The sequence below is a fragment of the Acinonyx jubatus genome, chromosome B3 (genome assembly GCF_027475565.1).
Source record: "Acinonyx jubatus isolate Ajub_Pintada_27869175 chromosome B3, VMU_Ajub_asm_v1.0, whole genome shotgun sequence".
In the NCBI taxonomy this organism is placed as follows: domain Eukaryota; kingdom Metazoa; phylum Chordata; class Mammalia; order Carnivora; family Felidae; genus Acinonyx; species Acinonyx jubatus.
In genome coordinates this window covers 60,865,203-60,884,084 of record NC_069386.1, presented here as the reverse complement: position 1 = coordinate 60,884,084, position 18,882 = coordinate 60,865,203, and the positions used below count along the sequence as shown (strand labels likewise).

The 18,882-nt window shown below is 36.8% G+C and overlaps 1 protein-coding gene across 4 annotated transcripts in view; it reads right to left on the bottom strand.

Annotated features, from left to right (window-relative positions):
- INO80 (INO80 complex ATPase subunit) overlaps window positions 1-18,882 on the bottom strand; it is a 140,868-nt gene that overhangs the window by 65,094 nt on the left and 56,892 nt on the right. For all 4 annotated transcript variants that reach the window (XR_008299228.1, XR_008299230.1, XR_008299229.1 and 1 more), the window contains exons 15-24: window positions 15,913-15,972; window positions 15,346-15,488; window positions 13,722-13,806; window positions 12,624-12,741; window positions 11,618-11,703; window positions 8,207-8,374; window positions 7,855-7,988; window positions 6,527-6,594; window positions 5,737-5,830; window positions 4,795-4,966 (exon numbers count right to left, since the gene is read on the bottom strand). Coding sequence is in view for 1 of the 4 variants with exons in the window: in XM_027066971.2 (XP_026922772.1) it covers window positions 4,795-4,966; window positions 5,737-5,830; window positions 6,527-6,594; window positions 7,855-7,988; window positions 8,207-8,374; window positions 11,618-11,703; window positions 12,624-12,741; window positions 13,722-13,806; window positions 15,346-15,488; window positions 15,913-15,972 (1,128 nt within the window). In the remaining 3 variants the exon portion in view is untranslated. The remainder of the gene's footprint in view (window positions 1-4,794; window positions 4,967-5,736; window positions 5,831-6,526; window positions 6,595-7,854; window positions 7,989-8,206; window positions 8,375-11,617; window positions 11,704-12,623; window positions 12,742-13,721; window positions 13,807-15,345; window positions 15,489-15,912; window positions 15,973-18,882) is intronic.

The window sequence follows — 18,882 nt, the reverse complement described above, 5'->3', positions numbered from 1 at the left end:
GCTTTTCTTAGAATTGTTGAGTTCAAGAGTCACTAATTTTGTTAGAAAAAAAATTTAACTTCCCTAATAACTTTGTTAGGGTACTGCGTGTCACTCCCAAATTTTCTTCCTCCCACTCCGACTTTTAAAGATGGACTCCACATTTATGTCAGTCTTTTTATAATCTTTCAAAACTTTTCTTGCCCTTCCTAAGTTTGTAATTCACCATCTGAATTATAGCAAATACCTCGCACGTTATACTATTAGGACATTTACTGAAAATAGTAAACACAGTTGTAAGTCTATTTTCTGTGAAAATAAAAAATTCTGAGATTCCATAGTAAGATCCCTATTTAAATAAAGTCATCTTCCACAAGATTTGTAAATTATATCCATCGTGCCAGAAGTATTTTTTTAAACCTCAAGAACAGCAAACAAGTCATATCATGAATGAAAGGCACAAACCACACATGATGTATTTATCCCACACAGAAGAGCCCAAGACTTTGTATTTAAAAATCAATTGATAAATTCAAACATCAGCACAATAGATAATCATTACATTTAAACCTCAATGCTGTTATCCAATATTTGATGAGCTATCTTTTGAAAAGAGACTCATTTTTGTCAATCTTTTTTTTTTTTTTAATGGAAAACTGCCAGGATCAGAGTAGACTATGAAATTTCAAAGTATTTTTTTTCCCTAAAGTTTATTTATTTTGAGAGAGAGACAGCATGTGCATGAGTGAGGGAGAGGCAGAGATTGGGGGGGGGGGGGGGATCCTAAGCAGGTGCCATGGTGTCACTGCAGAGCCAAACGCAGGACTCAATCCCATGAACCATGACATCATGACCTGAGCTAAAAATCAAGAGTCAGACGCTTAACTAAGCCATCTATGCGCCCCTCAAAGTGTATGTAGGTGTGTGTATGTATGCTAAAATATTATGCATCTTAAGTTTTAACTTTTATATTCTTAACTTATGAATTTTGGACATCTGTTCTAAAGGATTAGGCATCCAGGGTCCCTGGGAGGCTCAGTAGGTTGAGCATCTGACTTCAGCTGGGGTCATGATCTCAAAAATCATGAGTCTGATCTCCGTGGTGCACTCTGCACTGACAGCTCAGAGCCTGGAGCCTGCTTCAGATTCTGTGTCTCCCTTTCTCTCTGCCCCTCCCCAACTCACGCTCTCTCTCTTCCGGTCTCTCTCTCTCTCTCTCTCTCAAAAATAAACATAAAATTGGGGCGCCTGGGTGGCTCGGTCATTTAAGCATCTGACTTCGGCTCAGGTCATGATCTCACGGTCCGTGAGTTCGAGCCCTGTGTTGGGCTCTGTGCTGACAGCTCAGAGCCTGGAGCTTGCTTCAGATTCTGTGTCTCCCTCTCTCTCTGCCCCTCCCCCATTCATGCTGTCTCAAAAATAAATAAACGTTAAAAAAAAAAATTTTTTTTTAAACATAAAATAATTAAATAAAAATAAAAGATTAGGCGTCCTAAATTTCCTTCTCTACTCTGCTTTGCAAAACAGACAAAACCAATGTTCTCTAGATAAATGCTTCCTGAATAAAAAAAAATCTGTTCACAGAAGCCAGTGTGAGAAACAGGAAAGTAGTAGTAATAGACATATTCTAACAAAGTCATTCTTGGGGGATAGTTCCCATAATGAACTACTTTGTTCAAGTTTGAATCAGCTGGGTTCATTCAAAATTACTTATCTTTGGGGCGCTTAGGTGGCTCAGTCAGTTAAGCATCTGACTACTGATTTCAGCTCAGGTCATGATCTCATCTCATGGTTCGTGGGATCGAGCCCCACAATGGGCTCTGTGCTAACAGTGTGGAGCCTGCCTGGGATCCTGTCTCCCTCTCTCTCTCTCAAAAATAAACACTAAAAAATTTTTAATTTTAAAAACTTTTAAAAAATTACTTATCTTTATTTATATAATCTTTGAATACCAGGGATATAACAGGTACGTACCAGAATATACCAAGAGATGGACCTTGACTGCTAACTACAGGTCAGGGTAACTACACAGTGAAATGTGCATACTGCTTTCTGAGCAACCTCTGGTCTTCTCTTCCATATTCAGAAAGTGAGACTCTTCATAAGCTCCAAATGTTAGTTTCTTTCTTTTCTTACTATTAAAAAGAATGATCCAGAATCTTCTACATGGTGACTCTCTTTACTTAGTCCTCTGGCTATTCTAATATTATGGAGCCGTGTAATGCTGTAGTTTTCAAACTGTGAGCAGTGAGAGTCATGATGTCATTTTTTAGTAGGTTTAACTAACGTTAAAAAAAAAAAAAAACGAGAAAAAAATCAGTACATTGTACATGAAGGCTAAGTATTGTTTTGTGAATACCGTTACAAAGAGTTATGTATGTGTATGTAATATTTTGTATATCTATACGCTTATCAGGTGGTGATATAAAATATTAAGAAAAAATACAGAGTTGTGGTCACACTTCAAAGGCCACAGATATAATGAGCTTTATTATATTTTTATTAATTGTTACATATGGAATCTCAACAAAATAATTAATTCAGAAGTTATGTTAACCTTTAAGGCTAGATACCACGTAAAGATAATTCTGCTTAGTTGAAAGCAGTAATTTCTTAGAATAGATCAACAAACTCTGGCAAAACAGACTGCCTGGCTGATATATCAATATATACGTGTTGGAGATAAGGATGATGAGACCGAAAGCAGAACAGTGTTTCTACACATAAAGAATTAGCTTTCAGCTACCTGCAACCTACTGGGGTTCAGCAAGTTAGTATACACAGTAAGCCACTATGGCAGCAAGTATTCATTTACAACATGAAATTAAAGAGGAAATGAAAGCAAATCTAACTTCAATTAGATAAACTTAAAGATTTCACTACCAATTTCCCATAAGGCATACTGCCCACATCTGAATTTCTCAGAATATACATTTTGTTTTTAAGTTTATTTATTTTGAGAGAGAAAGCACGTGTGCAGGCTCTACACTCTTAGCACAGAGCCTGACACAGAGCTTGAACTCACAAACCATGAGATCATGACCTGAACAAAAATCAAGAGTTCAATGCTTAACTGACCTAGGTGCCCCTCAGGAAATTAATTGATACAAGGACCTCAATGAACACATGCACTGAACACACTATGGTGTGTTTGAATACACATATGGGAAGGCATATGTGAGTGTTAAGTAAGATGCAAGTATCTACGTAAGAATACATAATAAACTCTTAAGAAAATGGTGCTTTCTGTACCAAAAATAAAACTAGCAACTATTTATAACTAGAGTAATAAAAAACTACCAAACGTAGGTGAAATCAGTCAATAGGAAGTTAAGCAACTCTTTATCAGACAGTATCTCACTAATAGAAGTCACCCTGCCACCACTGACTACATTATTCCAGTAGGACCGGAATCTAATTCTACTGTCTGTTTTACATTACCAGTCTTATCTCCAGAGTCCAAAAAAGCACATGGAGCAATGCTTGAGAAACCAATTGGGGAAACAGAGATCATATGGGTTCTTCAGTGTACAGGGGGCAAATACCATATTCAACCAAAGAATATCGGGCATTCAGTAGCAATTAACTATAAGACTAATGACCCATTAAATTTTCTAGAGGACACAAGGATAATGCCATGCCTTCTAAACTTTTACTTCTGTTGAAGGACTGTAACATATAAATATATAAATCTCTTCTCAAAATTCTCCAGTGTTACCCATTTCATTCAAAATAAAATCCAAATCCTTGCAGTAACTGATGGTGTCCCTTATGATATGGACCTACATGTATACCCTTATGTTCTGTCACTTTCTCCCTTACTATTCTACAATGGCCAAAACAATTATATGAAAAGGTATTCAACATCATTATTTTTCATGGAAATGGAACTTAAAATCACAACAAGATCACACTGCAAATTGAACAAAATGGACTGACAATATCAGGTACAGGCAAGGATGATGAACAGTAGCACACTTCTCACATTGCTTGTGGGAGTATAAATTCCTAAAACCATTTTGAAAAATTTCTAAAACCATTTTGCTGTTTAGCAGTGGCTACTAAATCTAAACCTATATGTACCTGATGATATAGCAATCTCATTCCTGGATATAAACCCCAAAGAAATGAGTGCTTACATTTATCAAAAGACATGTACAAGAATATGCATTGCACTTTTATTTACAATAGCCCCAAAATGGAAGCAACCTAAATATCCACCAACAGTAGTACAGGTTAATAAATTGTGGTCTATTCAGACAATAAAATGCTTCATGGTATTAAAAAGAAATGCTATAATACAACATGGATGAATCACACAATATTAAGGGAAAGCAGCTAGACATAAAAGTGCACATACTGGGTAATTCCATTTACATTAAGGTCAAGAACACAGGTAAAAATAACCTATGATGAAAGAATAGTTGGTTTGTTCTGAACTAGAGGTATCAAATGGGAAGATGTCTGAGGCAGACTTCTGGGTGCTGGAAATGTTCTATACCTTAATCTAGGTATAATTTAGTAGTTACACAAGTGTATACACATGAATAAATTTAAAGACTTGTATATTTAATATCTGTGCGCTTTATAATAAAATTATATACAAAATACACATTAAATATACACATATGCATAGACACATGATACACACACACACACACACACACCATCAATATATTAAATTATAACTCAGTACACTGCTTCCTCTGGAAATTTTGGGTTCATCAGGCCCTCACTTACTTTATTATTACTTTTAGTGATGCAAAGGAAAGGGGAGTACTAACATGGATAAGTGATGGTGAAATAAGTGCTTACCTTTAACAAAGGGCAGCTGCAAAGGTTGGGAAAGGAGAGTGGAAAATTAACCCCAAGAAGGAAATCCTTGTTTCTCAGATATCTCTGCTGGCTTTCCCCTTCTGGCTCTCCCCAGGAGCGCAGCTGATGGAGCCTGTAGGAGGCTTTCAGAGACAGGAAAAGAGCTAACCATCTGAAACAAACCACAGCAGACATGCTTATTCAGTGCTCCATGGAGGTTTGAGGGTAGTTCATAGCAGCGAGGAACCTTGTCTTTCATTCACATGTCTCTTTTGTAAATCTTCAACATTTACAAACAGTTCTTTCCTTCTTTCAGATAAAGCTGTTTCGTACTTTTCTTCCATAAATTCTATCTTTGGCATAACTTGGTTTGCTACTATGAAAACTAAAATCCTCCGTAAAGCTCCTCGCTTAAAGAATATTTAACTTTATCACAAAAATTCTATTATAAAAACATCCTCATATCAGGGAAATAGTCTTTTCTAACAAGGTCACTATTTATTATGTAAATACAAAATAATAACATTAAGTGAAAGCCATTATTCCAGAGAAAAAAAATATAGAACTAAATTTCCCAGAAGACTTAAGGTAGGCTATGCTGCAATCACTACTAACTAAAGGACTCAATGGCCATTATTTGCCCTGTGGAAGCAAATACAACATACTAAACTAACTAGAAATTAAGACGACTTAAAAAAGTTCTGGTAGCATTTGGGGGAGGGGGAAGCCTAAATAATTTTTATATAAGGTATATTATGAAGTATCATGCAATTATTAAATGACCAAAGAAAATTAGAACTCCCTTATAACAATTTTTACCCTTAACAAGAAAAAAAAAAGCCTCGTTAAGATGATATAATAGTAAATGTTTAATTTCACACTCCAACCTCTCTCCCTATTTATCCCCAACTGCCCTGTCATCAAATTAAGCAAACTTCTCACCTGGCCAAAAGTCCCTGAAGCATAAGGTTTGCCATTTCTGCTGGCGATACATCGATAAAGCGAAGGAAGGAGAAACAGCTTTCTTCATTAACACCTGGAATATCAAAGGACAAAGTTAAACCCAATAGCGAGCAAGTCAACTAAAGCCTACTGAACTGCTGAGTTTTTATTTAAGAACGAAAAGATATCCAAAGGTTTTGTCTCAGCCACTACGATGTAAGTCACAGCATCATATTTTTGTATTACAATCACAAGTGGGAGAGGCAGACCTATGAGATATGGCATACAATGGGGCAGAATGGAGCTGGCTCACTGGCTACCTTTCGGCTTTTTGGTAGCTTGTCTAATTGCTTTTCTCTTTTTATCATGGCAGGAGAAAGAGAAGTACAGAGCTGAAGATTCTGAACCTTTGCCTTAATACTCTAGATAATGCTCAAAGCTGAGCTGCTCCTTTCCCTTAGACTAAGCAGGAAGGAACTAAGTCACATTAATGATAGTCCTGCATTGTCTCTGTCAAGTTTCAAGGGTTTAAGAAAGTCTTTAAGAGGCAGGTAAAAAATAAAGGTGGAAGGTTAATGTAATAATTTTTTATTGCTTCCTGTTATAGCCACAAATCATAGCATCTACAGATGAAGACAACTAATTTACTTAAAGTTTATCAAGACTTCATAAATACAGACCCAGCAAGTAGGCAAAACCATTACTAGTTGCAAATCAGTCACTCAGCAAATCAAAGAGCATTCTGGCAAATCCCTGGTATATTTTCCTGCCCAAATATTAAAATACCCACCTTTTCTGTGAAAGAGAGACTGTTGGATATAGTCTGGTGCAAATGGAGAAAGAAGAACCCTTAACCACCTGTGAAGTAAAATAAAATGAATCCAAACTCAATATAAATACTGGGAAGTTAACTAGAGGTTCAAAACTAAAGAGAATCTTTTAGATTTGAAACTGCTTCTACTTTTAAGAGGTTTGTTGCCATATTACCAGACAGAAATCATGGCATAAATGTCAGAAAGTACTAAGTAATTAATATTCATATAAAAAGGTAATACAAGTTCAAAGTCGTCTCATTTTATTTCAGGGAATCACAATTCAAAGCTGTAAGTTACCACATACTACACAAAACAGTGCTACAGTTCTGCTATGTTTCCCGTTTCTCCCCACCTATCTAGTTGAATAAAAAGCCTGGAGTTAACACAAAGAATTCTAAACCCAAGATGGGGTGCCTGGGCGATTCAGTCAGTTAAGCGTCCAACTTCGCCCCAGGTCATGACCTTGTGGTTTGAGTTTGAGCCCTGCACTGGAATCGCTGCTGTCAGCGTAGAGCCCATTTCAGATCCTCTGTCTCCCTCCCTTCTGACCCTCCTCACTCACACTCTCTCAAAAATAAACAAACATTAAAAAAAAATTAAACCCAAGAAATGTGCCTCAACTTCAGTTTCATTAGACTAAATATTGTTGATAATTATTTTGATAATGCTGCTTATATTGTTCTTCTACAGAATGAACTTTCTAAAACCATGCTTCTTAAATGTGGATGTGCTTAAGCATCCATTGGGAGCTTGTTAAAAAATCCAGAAGCTAAGGCTACTCTCACTCACAGGTGTAGAACTGACCCATGCAAGTATTTTCTGAATAGAACTGGCATATTATATTAACAACCACTTCACCCTTACCAAATTTGTCATTGCTGATTCCGGGAGGAAGGTAAATTAATCTGAAATCCAATCAGTTTTCCCACACCAAGTGTAAAATAAAACACACAAAATAATCTCAGTACTGAGGCAGAGAACTTTGGTGACCTCTCTTGGTTCAAGTACATATTCACACACACACACACACACACACACACACACACACACACACACACACACGTTCCACATTCAGAAAGGCATCTCGAAGTGTCTAGAGACATTAGGTCAACCAGTTAAACCCTTGATATTGTACAGATTACTATCACAGTATCCATCAATAAATAGCTGTCCACCGTTTGCTTAAATACCTCATTGTTAGGGAACTCAAACACTCTCCAGTAAAACCCAAAAGCACTAAGCCACAAAACCCCAACTTACAAAAACACCCTTAAGCACCCTTAATATTAGTATTTTTGCTCACCTGTCTCGTGAATGGTTGAAAACCCTGATCTGTCCATGACGGTAGATAAACTTTGAAATCTGGTATGGCTTTAGGGAAATATGAAATGGAGACCAAGTTTCTTGTCGTTCAAATAACTCTGGGTGATTACACACCTAAGAGGAAGGGAAGCGATAAGACACCACTGTCATGTACACACATCACTCTAGGAATCAAGGGGAATCCCAAAGCCTGAATGTTTACCTTTATGAATATATGCTTTCTCATTTCATCTCTTTTTAACAGGCTTTGTTTATTTGGCATCAAAGTTAGAGCCTTTTTCTTGAAATGAGTTAATGAAGACAACTCCAAGGCAGCTGACCTAAAATCTTACCTTCCTAAACTGCATGACCAGATTCATGAGGCTGCTGGTGGTGGTCTGTGCTTGCTGGGTAGAGCCCATAGAAGACTGCAATAAGTCTTCAATAGAAATTTTGTTCTTGAGTGCCTGATATAGCAGCTTCTGTCGGCTGGTTAGTTGGCAATACATTAGAATCTCAATCTGAAAATCAATAAGGACATATATATATTGAAAAACTATAAGAAAATTCAGTATCAGCATAAAGTTGAAAACACATACAAGCCATATTATGGCTGAAAAGATAATATACATACCTCTATAAACTGAGTATCTCTCTATGAGCCTGTCATGTGGCTAATTATCCAGAAAAATATTCTTTCTTTGACACTTTTCCCTGTCACTCACTCTACATGTTGTCCCTGGGCAATCTCTTCCATTTCCAAATAGCACCAACTCTGACCACTGCAGTGACTTGCAAAAACATATTTCCAAACATCCCCAGCCCCATATTTTCTTTTTTTTTAAAAAAATTTTCTTTAACGTTTATTTATTTTTGGGACAGAGACAGACAGAGCATGAATGGGGGAGGGTCAGAGAGAGAGGGAGACACAGAATCTGAAACAGGCTCCAGGTTCTGAGCGGTCAGCACAGAGCCTGACGCGGGGCTTGTACTCACAAACCGCGAGGTCATGACCTGAGCCGAAGTCGGACGCTTAACCGACTGAGCCACCCAGGCGCCCCTTCAGCCCCATATTTTCAACTACCTACTATACTAGTACCACTCAGAGGGGGCAGGAAAAAAAAATCTTTACCATAATTTATTAAACTGATTAGCAGCATTATCATTCACTTAGCTGCCCAAAAAGAAACTTTAATCAGCTCTGATTTTTCTCTCTCTCATGCTCATGTTCTGTCATTTCCGAAGTCCCTCAACTCCAACAGGAAATTAACCTCAAATCCCCCATTCTGACCATTCCCAATGTCTTACTGCATAATCTCATCATATCTAATCTTCCTGCCTACAGTCTTTACTGGTTCTAAGAAACTTTCCATACGAATCTTGTAAGGTAATTCCAACTGCTGGATATCCTTCAACGTACATTACTGCCTATATGAAAATATTAAACATTCTCCAGTGGCCACTAGGCAAAGAAGGTCTCCCATACTCTTAACCCTCCTGTCCCAGTCTCATCACCATGTCTTCCTATATACCTTAGCAACACTGCTCTGAATAATGTCTGCTAAACATGTTGCATATTTGAATGTTATTCTACCTTTGTTCACATTGCTCCTGTGGCCTAGCACCCTCCTTCTCACCATATTTTCCTAGTAAATGCCAATTCATTATTTCAGACCTAGCTCACATGTCATCTGTACTCTGATGCCTTCTCTAACTTTCCCTAACAGAACTACTCCCTTATCTGTGTTCCCATTATACTTCACATAGACAATCATTGTTCCTCTTAAGACATAATATTACTTATTTATGTGCTCATCTCCCCTGGAAATCTGAATCGAACCTGGAGACTACATCTTTATGTACCAGTGGCTAGCAGGCACTAAGAGTTTAATAAAAGAATATAATATCTAAAAACAGATTAGTAACAATACTGATATTTAAGAAATTTTGAGAAAAACACTATTCACAGTGGTTAAGAACCATACTACATCTTCTGATCACCTCCCTACTCACCACCAAATAACAGAAACTATGACACTGCTATAAGTTTGTTAGGCCTTTTCTGATACATAAAAGGATTCACTGTTTTAAAAAGTATTTTCCTTCCATAAGGTATACCTGTGCAACACTGCTATTTAGTTAAAATCAGCCAGTTTCACAAAACAAACATCAAGAATTATTAAAAATAAATAAAACAAAGGTACAAAGATACATTTGTCTTTAAAAGTGTACATCCCCAGGCACCTGGGTGGCTCAGCTGCTTAAGCGTCCGATTCTTGATTTAAGCTCAGGTCATAATCTCACGGTTCGTGAGTTCAAGCCACACACTGGGCTCTGCACTAACGGTGAAAAGCCTGCTTAGGATTCTCTTTCTCTCCCTCTCTCTGCCTCTCCCTTGCTTGCACTCTCTCAAAATAAGTAAATAAACTTAAAATAATAATAATAATAATAAAGGTGTACACCCCCACAAAATCTTCCAAAGAGCATTACTAATTTCAAAATAATCCAAACTTCTGGCAATAACAGAGAATCACCTGATGTTATCAAGAACCTTGGAAGATGCCTTGTAGATAAAGAGTAGAATTATGAGAATAGGTGGAATCTATAAAAGATGGGGAAAAACTCTGATGGACTGGAAACTGGGAGAAGAAAACAAAGGAGAATATGGGAAGAATTCACAGGAGATTAAACACACACACACACACACACACACACACACACACACACACACACCAGAAGTCTGGTAAGGATTCAAAAAAAGATATAAACCAAAATAAGGTTTTTTTAATTTAATATTTCATTTTTTAAGTAATCTCTACACCCAACGTGGGGCTCAAACTCACAACCTCAAGATCAAGAGTCGCATGCTCCACTGACTAAGCCATAAGCCAGCCAGGTGCCCCAGTAAATCAAAACTGTTAGCTTAGTATGAGAAAAAATGTTACAACCTGAAGCACATGAAACTTCTAAATCTCTCAGGTTGCAGAAATACAGGAGACCACAGAACATGTTAGACAACAACACAATGATGCAATTAGCAAAATCCTGTATGTGGAAAATTCTACAGGATAAGTTACTCAGTTCAATAAAGGAAAAAAGTAGGGAGGGATTAAAAGTTACTTAAGACACCTATCACCCAAATGCTATGCGTGGGCCTTGCTTGGATTCTTATTCCAAAAATCTTTAATTCTTTACCAGAGAAAGTGGGAGACAGAGAGCAGTAGATGTTGGAGGGAGAAGGAGGGAGAGAAACACATACACAAAGACAAATGGGGATATCTGAGGAATGACTGGATATATGATACTATAATGGAATAATTATCTTTTTTAGCAAAGGTGATAATATATGGTTATGTTTTTTAAAAAGACTAATTTTTTGGACACACATATGAAAATATTTGAAACGAAATAAAAGACATGGGGGACTTGTTTCAGAATAATCTAGATAGGTGGGAATGGCAATGAGCTGATCATTGTTGAAGCTGTATGGTGGTTACAGAGGTTCATTATACTAGTTTTTCTACTTTTGTAATGCTTCAAATTCACCACGATAAAAGATGAAACAAAAAAAAGAAAAAGTTATTACCTGCTTTGGCTGTCGGACTCATTTTAAGTATTCCTTGATCCATTCAAGTGTAAAGGTCTTCTCTTAATCAAATTAATTACCTTCAACTAAACATTTACCAAGGAATTTTTTTTTTTGGTCCGGAACTCTAAGGTGGTTGCCTGTCAAGGCTTAAACTAATGAAGTCTTCTTTTCTTACCTTGTCAGACAATTCATTTTCCACATCTTTCTTGATTCTCCTCAGCATAAATGGCTTCAAGATCATGTGTAAGCGAGAGAGCTGATCTGAAATGCCAGGAGGCCACCAGACAAATACATTATATGGATTTAACAGAAACAAAAGAAATACCACAATCATCTCTCACTAAACTGTTCCTACACCTTTTAGCTTAAAGAAACTCTGAAAGGAGACTGAGACTTAATCTTTTCCCTAAGTGGGAAACCTAGGGGTCTGAATTTTCACAGCATCTGCCTATAGTCATTGGGGCAAATGCATTTTTCTACCATTTACTCAGACCAACAAGGAATACTTTATTTTTACTAGAATTCACCTTTAGAGTGTTTTAGGATCATTTTATCAGTAACAGAGTTCTCGTATAGGTCAAATGGAAGCTATCTGGGACTCCTAGTGTTTCCCCAAAATAACTTTTTCAAAGCATGTCAGCAAATTATCAAGTAGTAGTGTAAGAGATTACTTTAGGACTTCTCTATGCTTGGTAGATTTCAGTTCATATCTATGTAATAAACACCTCATAACTCTCTTAAAAGGTATTATTCAACAAGATTAAAAGTATCGATAGATAAGGTTTAAAATGTTAACAGTAGAAACAAATCCTAACATAGAAAATAACAAAAATGACGCCTCTGTTTTTATTACAGGATAAAAGCCTTACCTCATTTCATAAAGAATATAATTCCGATATGAATTTTTCAGAATCTATATGGAAACTGAGGATTCTGTAAGCCAAAATGTGGTATTTTATGAACTCTGCCTGTTCTACCTAGTCAATAGGACAGCAGCCTCACCTGTATAAGTTCTTTTGGCTCTTTTAAACATGAACAAAGCACATAATTAACTTATAAGAGAAAAAACTTTTCCTCAGATTCTTCTATGAATACTGAAAGAAAAATTCTTTGCATAGAAAAAAATATTCAATTATGTGGTTGCCTACACTGATAGAAAGAAAGTTCATAAAAGCACTCACTCTCATCAATGGCAGATTTGTTTTCGGCGTGGCTCTCAATGTCCTTGGAAAACCACTCATTAAATTCCTCATGTGAATCAAATAATGTTGGCATAATGAAATGTAGCAGGGCCCAGAGCTGGAAACAAAAGAAAAGTGAAATTAACTGTAGGACAACAAAATGACGGTGAAGATGTAATGAGGGTTTGGACAGAGTGCAATCTGCGTGTGTGTGTGTGTGTGTGTCTGTCTAGGTGCAGGTGTAAGTGTGAGTCAGTGGGCAAGAAAGAAGGCATATGTATGCACATGCCTCATCAATCAACCCTAATTCTATAGGATGCTATAGCAAAATGAGATTTTTTCAATTAATTTCACACTAAAAGTCTAAAAGTGCAAGTACTGCTCAGATCTTGTAGTGGGAAAGTTTTAAATAGTCTCATGTATTTAAAAAATCCACTTCACAACTGAACACAATCTGAGGTAGCATAACTTGCTTAAGATAACTCTTAATCAGGGGTCAGTAAATAATGGCCTATGGTTCCAACGCTGTGCCAACCACATTTTTTTCCTGCCAACTATTTTTATAAAAAGTTTTAATGGGACATAGCCATACCTATTCATTTCTGTATCATCCATGGCTGTTTTCACATTATAATGGCAAAGTTAAGTAGTTGCAACAGCAACTATATGGCCTGTAAAGTTTAAAATATTTACTATCTGGCTCTTTACAAAAAGTTTTCTAACCCCTGTACTAGATAATCAATATACCTTTCCTAAATAAGGAATTTTAGTGCCTCTCAGTGCCAAAGAATATTAGCTTTTCAAATATTCTATCATAAAAACATCTCTACATTAGATGGGCTACATTCCTAATATGTTCATTATTTATTCCATAATTACAGAAGAATAAATTATCTGCCTCTGCCAGAGAATTAGAAAATAGGAATGATGCCAAAAAAACCCCACTTAGGGCAAGCAACAAATTCTTCCTTTTATGTGGGGATTATAATTTGTACAGAGCAGTAACACTCCAGGTGGGCATGGGAAAGAATTCTATTCTGTGCTTAGAACCATTCTGTTTATTGCAGACATAAAACTGAAGCTTCTACTAATGCCTACCTCTGCCATGGTGTTCTGAATTGGGGTCCCAGTTAGCAAAAGCCGATTCCGACACTGGAACTGCAAGAGGATCTTCCAACGAACACTGTCCAATAAAGTGAATTACAAATTCCAAGTGAGCGGTAAATCTTTCTTCACCCTACGAAGACCCTGTATTTCTAAAAATGCTTTCCAAAAAATTAGTGAACATCCAGAATAATCAAGCACTCAACCTTAGACAATACTAAAAAATATTATTCAACAAAGCTGAGGACAGGAAATAACTCCTGAATACTGAAAACATGGTATTAGGGTTTAGGAAAAATAGCCCTCAAATAGGCAGGGTAGGATCCTTTCTGGCTTGACAAAGTGCTCTACTATCTTTGGTCAGTTTGCTGACACAAGCCATTTACTTATAAGGTACTTATCTATAGTAAAAAGCTTTATAATTATTAATCTGTGCACTTACAGCGTCAGTTTAGAGAGATCAATGGAGAAAGGGGAAAGGTGTGAGAAGAAAATGCAAAATGAGTCTACCACTCCTGGCTGTAAGCACATCCTACTTCAAAACAGTGTAATATGAAGTAATGCCCATGAGAGAATGGAAGTACCATCCTGTCAGTTAACATGGATTTCTAAGAAAGCCTTATGGGCTCACCAAGAGTTAGTAAGTGCATGAAATGCAACATGTAATACCGCTTTAAAGTCAAGCACTGACTTACTATTCAGCTTTTGACTTTGAAGGTATTAAAGTATTTTTTTTTATTATTTAAAAAAAAATTTTAATGTTTATTTTTGAGGGGGGGGGAATAGCAGGGGAGGGGCAGAGAGAGACAGAGACACAGAATCCGAAGCAGGCTCCAGGCTCTGAGCTGTCAGCACAGAGCCCAACGCAGGGCTCGAACTCACGAGCTGTAAGATCATGACCTGATGCTTAGCAAACTGAGAAACCCAGGTACCCTTACAATGTTTTAAACACATAACTTCCAAGAAAAAGATTCTTGTGGCTCTAATAACCATCCAGGGACTAGGACAGCCTGCATAAAACAGACAGAACCTACAGTCTACAAAATAAAATATTCTACTTCCTACTAAGACGTCCTGTCTAAAATAATCCCTGAATCAAAGGGCAGACAAGACTTCTCCCACAAAAAAGTTCCTTTGAAAAGACACCTGGGTGGCTCAGTCAGTTAAGTGTCCAACTTCAGCTCAGGTAATGATCTCACTGTTCATGGGTTTGAGCCCCGCAATGGGCTCTGTGCTGATAGTGCAAAGCTTGCTTGGGATTCTTTCTCTCTTATTCTCTCTCTGCCCCTCCCTAACTCATGCTTTCCTTCTCTCTCAAAATAAATTAATAAACTTAAAAAAAAAGTTCCTTAAGAACAAAGACTTGTTAAGATATAGTAATTATTAAATAGAGAAATGGAAGAGAAATCCTTGTATTCTAAACATTAATATTTGCATCCCATGAAAAATGCCTTCTGGTCAGATACATGGCTTATGCAGAGACCATATCATGCCATGTTTTGAAATCTCTCCGTCCTTTATTCATCTGTATGTGTGTATATATCATATGTCTCTACCACATATCTATACATTTGTACGGCCTCAGTCTATAGAATTTGGTTTCTATTAATCATGTTACCTGGAACTACTCTTGAGTGCTTGAGCCTCATCCAATACCATGTACTGCCACTTGACCCGCTGGAAATACTTTACATCCTGCACCACCAGCTGGTAGCTGGTAATTACCACATGGAAAGGGGCATCCTGAGTGTAGAGGGTCTTCTGTAAATACAAGAAGCGAAGAATGAAAATAGACACCTAATAATTCATAAGATAATGAGAAATGGACACTAATTTTTAAGATTAAGAAGTTCAAAACAGTCCTAAAGATGTGCTTCTCCTACATGGTAGATGTGCAGTAAATGAAACCATAACTTTTTTAAGTACTCACCTTAATTACAGATCATGTTAAAATTAGTCTTCAGCTTACTAAAGAGTTCTTACTTAATCCTAGACTGCAAGTCCAGCTAATGGTCTATATAATGGGAAAAGTGTTGTAGAAGATAAAAAAGTACACTGGCTTAGTGCCTAGAATTATATGCAAGATTTTACACACAGGAAATTCTTCAGATCAATTGCAGAAACGACTGCATATGTATGTATATACGGGCGCATGTATGTATATATATAATAAGCTGAAAGTTACCTGACTCCAGAACCTCCTGATAACTTTTCTATCATGAGGATTTCCCCAGTATGGTAGCACCTGGAAAAAGGACCATTATACAGATTATTTCCTACTTATAATCTTAAAAGTATCGGCACAAATGTTAATTCAGAATGTTTTTATTTTTTTTTTATTTTTACTTTTTAAAGTTTATTAAGTTTTGTCTACACCGAATGTTGGGCTCAAACTCACGACTCTAAGATCAAGAGTCTTATATTCTTCTGAATGAGCCAGCCGGGTGCTCCCAGATGATTTAAAAAGAACCTAAAGCAGATATCACCTCACGCCAGTCAGAGTGGCCAAAATGAACAAATCAGGAGACTATAGATGCTGGAGAGGATGTGGAGAAACGGGAACCCTCTTGCACTGTTGGTGGGAATGCAAATTGGTGCAGCCACTCTGGAAAACAGTGTGGAGGTTCCTCAAAAAATTAAAAATACACCTACCCTATGACCCAGCAGTAGCACTGCTAGGAATTTACCCAAGGGATACAGGAGTACTGATGCATAGGGGCACTTGTACCCCAATGTTTATAGCAGCACTCTCAACAATAGCCAAATTATGGAAAGAGCCTATATGTCCATCAACTGATGAATGGATAAAAAAAATTGTGGTTTATATACACAATGGAGTACTACGTGGCAATGAGAAAGAATGAAATCTGGCCCTTTGTAGCAACGTGGATGGAACTGGAGAGTTTTATGCTAAGTGAAATAAGCCATACAGAGAAGACAGATACCATATGTTTTCACTCTTATGTGGATCCTGAGACTCTTTAACAGAAACCCATGGGGGAGGGGAAGGAAAAAAAAAAAGAGGTTAGAGTGTGAGAGAGCCAAAGCATAAGAGACTCTTAAAAACTGAGAACAAACTGAGGGTTGATGGGGGGTGGGAGGGAGGGAAGGGTGGGTGATGGGTATTGAGGAGGGCACCTTTTGGGATGAGCATTGGGTGTTGTATGGAAACCAATTTGACAATAAATTTCATATACTGAAATAATAATAATAATAATAATAATAATAAATAAAAATAAAAAGAACCTAAAGAATGAATATAGGAGTTCCTCTTCTGTCACTGCCACTAGCCCTCTTCCTATAGACTGAAGTAAAACACACATACAAAACATTGGTTTGAAGGCATGAGAAAGCTACTGAGGCAGTGGAGAATTATGGAGTCAAGATCCAGGAAACAAAATCCATAGAGGAAAGCCTAACACGTGGTACATGTCCTTCCAAAAGGTGCTGATCATTTCCAGAAGTTCCAGTTGTGAAGCTAAGAAATTAAACAGAATATTGTTTTAAGAGATACGGTGCCTACAGAACAAAAACTGTAGTTTAAGGAAGAAGGATTCTGATAACCACCCACCTCCCTGGCCTTAAGATAAGAATCACAGGATACATACCCATGGGTAGTAAAAGTCAATTAAATATAGACTTGCCTTAACAAGTACTGAATCCCAGCTATGAATCATCTCAATTCCTGACTAGCTTAAGGGGGGACTTTTGGATTGTTAGTGCCTCCCCCCCTCAATTACTAGTGGAAAAACAAACAAAACAAACACAAAATGCCCAACCCCAAACACCTATAAATCCACAATCTGAAAGAAGAAAACAGAGCCCACAATGACCTCTACAATCATTCCTATATAATGTCTGGTATACAATAAAAACATAAACAAACAAAATTTACAAAATATACCCAGATATATAGAAAGATTAGACAATATGACTAAAAACCAGTATGAGAAACAGACACAAGAAATAAACACAGAGGAGATCCTGACAATGAAATGTCAAAAGAACACTTTTTAAAAAGATGCTAATTTGTTCCTGGAATTAAAAGATAAGCTAGAGAATTTCAGTGGTGTATTAAAAATTATAAATACCAAAGAGAATTTCCCCAACTGGAAAATACAGTAACTAACACTAAGAATTCAATTATGGGTTTAATAACAGATTAGATGCATCTAAGAGAGAATCAGTGAAATAGATGATAGGTCAGAAGGAAATATTTACACGAAAGCATGGAGAAAGAAAAGAATGGGAAATTCACTTTTTCTGTTGTATCTCTAGGTATAATTTCCTTTCAAAGTGCTTCTTGGACCTGTAGCTTGATGTTTATTGTTGTTTTGAAAACTTTCAGCCACAACGAAGTAAAAATATACAGGAAGAAATGAAGATCAACGAAAACACTGAATACGTGAGTAATATAAATAAATCTAAATAAATTTAAAATGTATAGATGATAATAAAATACTTGGTGGGGTTTGAAAGATAAAATATTTACAATAGCACGTAAGTCTAGAGAAGGGGAATGTAGTTAAAGTATACTAAAGCCCTTTTACTATTTGGAAAGCAGTTAACAGTATTAATTTATACTACTTTTTAAAAAATCGGGGCACCTGGGAGGCTCAGTTGGTTAAGCATCCGACTTGGGCTCAGGTCATCATCTCCCAGTTCGTGGGTTGAAGCCCCACGTCGGGCTCTGTGCTGACAGCTCAGAGCCTGGAGCTTGCTTCTGTGTCTCCCTCCTTCTCTGCACCTCCCCTGCTCATGCTCTGTCTCGGTCTCTCAGCAATAAATAAATGTTAAAAAAAAATTCTTTTTTAATCAAGGATACATGTTCCTTGATTCCTGGGTATCTACTAAAGAATAAAATGAATATATAATTAGTATATTCCAAAAAGAAATTAGTAATTCCAAAAAGGAATGAGAAGAGTAGTAAAATATAATCAATCCAAAGGACACAAGAAAGAATAAAAAGGAAAGTTGTAGAAGAAGAAAGAAAACAGTAAGGAAGATTTAAACTCCATGTATCAGCAACTACATTAAAAGCATAAATGCTCCAAATAAAGGCAGGAGAAAAAACCTTAAACGGAAACAGAATGGTTAAATGAAAAAGCGATACCATATACAAACCAGAAGAAAGCTGATCTATTTAATACCAGGA